Below are 7,500 nucleotides of genomic sequence, written 5' to 3'. Positions count from 1 at the left end.
CTCCCAGTCGATGTCAGAGACTGGTAGACAGTTGTAAGAAATGCCTACTTGAGGTTGTTTCTGCCAAAGGGGGCAACACCACCTATTAGAGCCAAGGGTGTACTTACTTTTTCCACATGCGAAATTTGCATTTATGTTTATTTAAATTACACAATGGACTACAAAATGTAAATGTTTCATGATATTTGTTATATTATATCACCTTTAAATATCAATGTTGTTGAAATGAAGATCAAATCCACTGTATGTTGAAATATGTTGAAAAAGTCAAAACTTTACATGGGGTGTACTTACTTTTTCACGTGACTGTACATATACATATACATACATACATATTGTTGCGGATCTCAGCGCCGGCCTTTTCCCCTTACCAAGGGGGGATTAGTCCCCTTGTCTTTGACTGACCGACGGGACCCGGGAGCTATGACGTCCTTCCCGGACAGCGCGAAATTGGGTTTTAGGACTAAGAATTCGCCATTACCTAATTACTCGTGCTGTCCAGAAACGAGGAAATAAGCCCCGCCCGAATCACGAGTGTTGGTGGATACGCCGAGCGGTAGCGAACCCGTGATCCGAGCCGTTAGCGAACCCGTGATCCGAGCCGTTAGCAATTACTAGACCCCTATCCAAGCAGTTCTTATTCGTCCCACGCTTACCCAATGATGGAAATCACAGAAGCGGTCAAATTGGAAGAAAAGGAATAACAAGATTTATTCACACTATGTAATGATGAGAAGAAGAAGACACAGTGCAGTCCTTAAGCAGTCTTATACTTAATACCCCAGACAAACGGGCCCGTCTCACACACAGACACTCACACGGGGATTGCAGACGAAGGTCAGCACGTCCAGGGATGGCGTCCGGGCAGCTCTCTCTCTCTCCGGTCCCCAGCTCGCACTGCGAAGTAGATGAATAGAGACGGCAGGAGCTCTCCGCGTGTCGTTGGCGCGCACGGGATAACACGGGGCGAAGGGTAGGGGCTGGGCTCTGGCGGTTACACTGTCGGCTATGGCCGCGTTCACTCGCGTGGCTGCATATGTAATAGTTCAATAGGCGCTAACAATGCGCTCTTCAATTCCTTCAAGTCCTCGTGCATAAGTTCTCTCGCGAGTCCTTTCGATACAGCGTAACTCCTTCCAGTCCTTCGCATGCGAGTCCTCCTGTAGCAAGTCCTGTTCAAGGGCTTTGTGCACTCGCTTTTATAGCCCTGCCCAGCGAACTCTCTGGAACTTGTTAGACGCCCTTACCACGCCCTATCACGCCATTCCCTTCAGAGCCCTGGTTGGCTGGTGGCCCTTACCGTCATCACCTCTGACGTGCTTCCTTGCACCACCACACCCCGACTCCGCGCCCCTCCCTCTTAGGCCTACCTCGTGTTACTCGGCTAGTTCGAGCGAACAACGGGCAGCTCATGCTGCTGTCAGCCAATGCGTAACAAATTGCTGCGGGTAGCCCAAAGCGTAACAGAATTGAGGGATGCCAAATGGGGCGCGGGATCAAGTTTGCCCATAGTTGTAATTGGGAGGGTGTCGCAAAAATGAAGGGACCTAAACTCATGGCTTTACACAACGCAGATGTTACAAGGGAAAATGGCCTACTCTCACACATACTATGACATAACTAATACTCTAAGTGGGCCTACGTGTTGCTTGTGGACTAACTATGGGGGGCAAACCTTTAACCTTTAATGATGTCATATGTGCAAATCTCAAAACCGTAGCAATCTACATACATACATACATACATACATACATACATACACATACATATACACATATATACATACATACATACATACATACATACATACATACATACATACATACATACATACACAACCAGTCAAAAGTTTTAGTACACCTCAATTTTTCCAGTTTTTATTGAAATTTACGCAGTTTAATGTCTCAATGTACTCTGAAATTAAGCACAGAACAAATAAACAATTGGAGATAAAAAAAGAAATCATAGAATCATTTTGTTGAACAAAATTTAATTTTAAATTTTTGACTCGGCAAAGTCGCCACCTTTTGCAGATGTAACCGCCGAACACACTCGTGGCATTCTTTCTACAATGAAAATCAAATATTGTTCGGGAAGTTCTTCCCAACACTTGCAGAAGTTCCCACAAATGCGTTGCACTTGTAGGTTGCTTTGCTTTCACCCTTCTGTCCAGTTCATCCAAAACCAGCTCGATGGGGTTTAAGTCTGGAGACTGTGCTGGCCATTCCATGATTTGAAGCCTACTGTCTTGTTCTTTTCCTTGAAGGTAGTTTTGACATAGCCTGGAGGTGTGTTTAGGGTCATTATCTTGCTGTATGATGAACCCCTGACCAACGAGGCGTAGACCAGAGGGTATTGCATGGCGCTGCATAATGCTGTGGTAGCCCTTTTGGTTCATGGTGCCAGTCACTCTGCAAGTCGCCGACTCTGGATCCAGCAAAAGAGCCCGAGACCATCACGCTTCGTCCTCCATGTTTGACAGTTGGTGTCACACACTGAGGAACCATCCTTTCACCCACTCGACGGCATACAAAAACCCTGCGTGATGAACCAAAGATTTCAAATTTTGATTCATCGGTCCATAAGACCTTCTTCCAGTCTTCAGTAGTCCACTGGCGGTGCTTCATGGCCCAGGCAAGCCTCTTTTTCTTATTTTGCCATCTTAGCAATGGCTTTCTTACTGAGAAACTGAGACTTGCTTACTTCGACCAGTGTTAAGCTGTGCTTGAAGCTGTTGTCCTGTGAGCCACCAATCACGCAAGCTGTTGACTCTCAGAAACTTGTCTTCTGATTCTGTTGTGGCTTTGGGTCTGCCAGACCTCTTCCTGTCAGAGTTTCCTCCAGTTTCCAAAATACTACTTCCTGCAGTGCAATATTGTCCAAATAATGCTTCAGAGGGTGTAATAAGAGTCTGTTCCAATACTGCTTTTATACAGACAGGGGGTTTGTAATCAAGTAATCAGCAGAGGTTGGGACACCTGTAGGAATTGTTTGCATCAACTTTCAATGCTTAGTTTACTTACATTGCTGCAGAACAGCTGTAAGTTGTTAACCCATTACTTGTTCCCTGAAGAAGGCCAATTTTTTTTTTTACAATATAACTGTGCAATATACATTATTTTCCCGTTTTTGCAAACCTAAACTTTTTTTTTTTTTTTACTTCGAGCAGTTTACTGCTTACCTTTGTACCATTTCAGGTTATTCACTGGACATTAAACTGCATAAATTTCAAAAACAAACTGGAAAAATTGAGGTTCTAAAACTTTTGAGCGGTAGTGTATGTATGTATGTATGTGTATATGTATGTGTATGTATGTATGTATGTATGTATACTTGTATGTATGTATGTATGTATATATGTATAGGAAGCTTATACATACATACATACATACATATACATACATATACATACATATACATACATATACATACATATACATACATATACATACATATACATACATACATATATATACATATACACACACACACACACACACACACACACACACACACACACACACACACACACACACACACACACACACACACACACATCCTCAGCTTTTGACAGGCACTCTTGTCAAAACAAATTGTGTAAATGAATGGTCCGGTTGAGGTAATCCTGAAGAAGCATAGTGAGAATATGGTGGCCTTGATGCATAGTACCCGATGATGTACAACCTTTGTTTTCACTTTGTGTTGATCTCTCAATTGAAAATGCCAGTTTTGTTTTAGTATCCATCCAGGCTGACTACAGAGACCATGTGCTGACTGTGCAATCTTCCAACAGCACATGCCAAGGAGTTTTGACAACCTCGGAGATGATATTCGCTCATGCAATGACAGTCGACACAAGGACATGGTGGCTGGGCTGGATGGCTTGCGTTCAGACATGAATAGGGATCATACGAAGTTACGCGAGCTTGCCGAAGAGGCAGAAGCTCACAACGAGCAGTCTCACAAACGCCTCTGCTACATTGCGGCTTGTGAACTACAGGATGTTATTTCTACAGGTGTGTCTTGATGCTCAAATATTCGTCACCAATGTCTGCAATGCTTTAAATTGCTCTCGTATGCTGGAAGCTTGTTTTGCTTTGCTTTTGTTCCTCTTCCCTCGAATATTCACCAATGCTCCAAAGAAAAGTTGTGCAAGTTAAATATTTCAACCAATTCCTGCATGAAGTCGTGCTGGAGTAATGACTTTGTGAGCACTGTACAAATAGCATTTCAGTTTGTGGTTTGCTTTTTGAATGACTTTTGCCCTTCAATAACCTGATCATGGCACGTTTGATTTGACGTCAAATTGAGCGTCTGTATCCTTAAGAGGAAAGGGCTGTTGGTTTAGAGTGGGCATTGCTAATTCTTATGGTTTTCCAACACTTGATGTGACTGCATTGACAAGGAAACTAGCATACATTCATTTCATACATCTGTCACAGTCATCATGTTTCACACTGAGTGGAGCTGCGGTTGGAGTTGCGTAGCACAGCCTTTGATGTCTCTTGTGCTTATTTTAGTCTTGTCTTCGCTGTGGATTTTGGAAACCATTTATTTATCTTGTTTACTGCGAAATACTGACTAATCCCGGTCATAACCCGGAATGAAACTAAGCTTAAGTGTCGAGCGTTAAGTTCCTCCTTGCCCCTCGCAAGGAAAGGCTAGGGTCAAGCTCTTCCAAATTTCCAAACACTAGAAATCGGACGTCTCAAATTAATTAATTAATTTGTTAATACATCTCAGTCGCCCGCGACCTCTCCAGCGCGGCGTCGAACCAGTTCATTCCCGGTGCGACTGGGCCGAGTATCGGCCCGACCGTGGCCGAAGCCGTTGATTCCGCCGTAGCACGCTAACGCGTAGGCTCGCGCGTCCCTGGTCCGCCGGGGCTCCGCGGGTGTCCTACCGTGCCTGGCGCCGCTATTCTCTCAAACTTCCGGGAGTAGGTGCCCGGGGACGGAGTTCGCTGTCTAAACATGGTAGCGCTAGGCCAGTGGGACCGCCGGGACCCACGTGCACTCACAAGTTGTTCTGCGCGTGGGCGGCAGTATCAGACCGGGGCGCCCAAACGCTCCCCGGCTAAAGTTCATCCTGAAAGCGCCCACATTGTGCGGACAAACCCCACCAAGTCGAGGGCCACGTGGTCAGGAGAACCTCGTCCCTTCTGGTCACACTTTGCCTATCGGCCGGCCTCGAAGACCGAAATTGTGTCGGTTACCGATCCTTCGGGTTCGGAACTATGCCACCCTAAAAATGGCCTCTAAAGGTGGTTTATATACTGCGAAATACTGACTTGATGGAAGTGTTATTACTGAATAATGTATTCTCCTTGGGCTGGTTCGCTTTATTTCCTCAGGCACCACACCGCAGCGCAAGCCTTAAACATTCCACGCAGTCTCAAGCAAACAGATCCTGAGGAGGTGCTCCTTCAGAAGTTTTTGCAGCACAATGCAGTTGCTACTGACACTGCTGATTCTAATGCTGCTGCTTGTGCGAACACAGTGGATCCCAAATGTGTACTGGAATGTGTCCTGGAAGAGCAAGAGTGCGATGTGATTGAGGTGAGTCTTCATACTTGCTGGGAGTTCGATCCTCATGCTTGCTGATTTTTACTTTAAACTTATGTATATTTGGCCTGGCGTTGGCTTAGCGGTTAGGGTGCCGGCTTGGGATCCTAGGATCCTGGGTTCGAATCCGGGTCGATCGCTGAATTAACGCCAGGGGGGTTGACTCAGCCTGTCATCCTTCCGAGGTCGGCAAATTGAGTACCAGCTTGCTGGGATGAATGAGCACGGTGTGTACTCCGATTTAGAATAGGTACACTGTATCCCTGCGCATCGTAAGAGCGTGACCAAGGGTTGGCCTCAGGAAGGGCATCCGGCCATAAAAACATTGCCTCAAACAGGGAACCATGATTGTCATGGGGCCCGCAAGGCTACCCCCGCAGTAGCGGGGAAAAATGGCCTTAAACGATCATTCTTATATTCTACATTCTTATGTATATTTGAGTTATTATCCTTTGCATTCCTCTGCCCCTCCCCCCCAACCCCACCCTCCATCCACCAAGTAAAATTGAGTAGATAAGCTGGTAGCGTTAATGTGGTGTTGATCCCATCTCTTTATTTATATTGATTCTTAATAAAGTTGCACCACAAGTGCACAAGATCGCCATCCATGTAGCGACTGTTATTGATTCGGGTTCCAGTGGAGTGTTTCTATACTATGTCCGCACACTGCGACGGCATCTTTCACTGGCAACTTATTTCGCCGCCAAAAAAAAAAAAATCTGTTTGTGGTTTTGAACTCCAACCCTGTACCTTCACCCGATTATCTGCCGTTGGAAAGGTAATCATCGATTTACTTGGTTGAAAAAAAACAAACGTTGGCATGGTTACATATTCCGTTCAACGCACGTGAAGATGAGTGTGTAAGAGAGGGGAAATAGGGTAGTGAGAGGGAAGACATGGGAGGTGGAGGGAAGTGGAGGAGAGAGTAGGGGACGGAGGGGAGAGAGAGTAGGGGACGGAGGGGAGAGATAGAGTAGGGGACGGAGGGAGAGAGAGAGTAGGGGACGGAGGGGAGAGAGTAGGGGACGGAAGGGAGAGAGTAGGGGACGGGGGGGAGAGAGTAGGGGACGGAGGGGAGAGAGTAGGGGACTGAGGGGAGAGAGTGGGGGACGGAGGGGAGAGAGTAGGGGACGGAGGGGAGAGAGTAGGGGACGGAGGGGAGAGAGTAGGGGACGGAGGGGAGAGAGTAGGGGACGGAGGGGAGAGAGTGGGGGACGGAGGGGAGAGAGTAGGGGACGGAGGGGAGAGAGTAGGGGGACGGAGGGGAGAGAGAGAGTAGGGGACGGAGGGGAGAGAGAGAGTATGGGACGGAGGGGAGAGAGAGTAGGGGACGGATGGGAGAGAGAGTAGGGGACGGAGGGGAGAGAGAGTAGGGGACGGAGGGGAGAGAGAGTAGGGGACGGAGGGGAGAGAGAGTAGGGACGGAGGGGAGAGAGAGTAGGGGACGGAGGGGAGAGAGAGTAGGGGACGGAGGGGGAGAGAGAGTAGGGGACGGAGGGGAGAGAGAGTAGGAGACGGAGGGGAGAGAGAGTAGGGGACGGAGGGGAGAGAGAGTAGGGGACGGAGGGGAGAGAGAGTAGGGGACGGAGGGGAGAGAGAGTAGGGGACGGAGGGGAGAGAGAGTAGGGGACGGAGGGGAGAGAGAGTAGGGGACGGAGGGGAGAGAGAGTAGGGGACGGAGGGGAGAGAGAGTAGGAGACGGAGGGGAGAGAGAGTAGGAGACGGAGGGGAGAGAGAGAGAGAGAGAGAGAGAGAGAGAGAGAGAGAGAGAGAGAGAGAGAGAGAGTAGGGACGGAGGAGAGAGAGAGAGAGTAGGGGACGGAGGGGAGAGAGAGAGAGTAGGGACGGAGGGGAGAGAGAGAGAGTAGGGGACGGAGGGGAGAGAGAGAGAGTAGGGGACGGAGGGGAGAGAGAGTAGGGGACGGAGGGGGGAGAG

The 7,500-nt window shown here is 47.9% G+C and overlaps 1 protein-coding gene across 6 annotated transcripts in view; it reads left to right on the top strand.

Annotated features, from left to right (window-relative positions):
- KIF11 (kinesin family member 11) overlaps positions 1-7,500 on the top strand; it is a 211,824-nt gene that overhangs the window by 193,353 nt on the left and 10,971 nt on the right. For all 6 annotated transcript variants that reach the window (XM_078773905.1, XM_078773908.1, XM_078773907.1 and 3 more), the window contains exons 21-22: positions 3,794-4,016; positions 5,354-5,558. In XM_078773905.1, the coding sequence (XP_078630031.1) occupies positions 3,794-4,016; positions 5,354-5,379 (249 nt within the window). In that variant the 3' untranslated portion in view covers positions 5,380-5,558. The remainder of the gene's footprint in view (positions 1-3,793; positions 4,017-5,353; positions 5,559-7,500) is intronic.

Source organism: Myxine glutinosa, chromosome 3 (genome assembly GCF_964187855.1).
Source record: "Myxine glutinosa chromosome 3, kmMyxGlut1.1, whole genome shotgun sequence".
Lineage (NCBI taxonomy): Eukaryota > Metazoa > Chordata > Myxini > Myxiniformes > Myxinidae > Myxine > Myxine glutinosa.
This window is presented reverse-complemented; position numbering and strand designations above follow the sequence as displayed.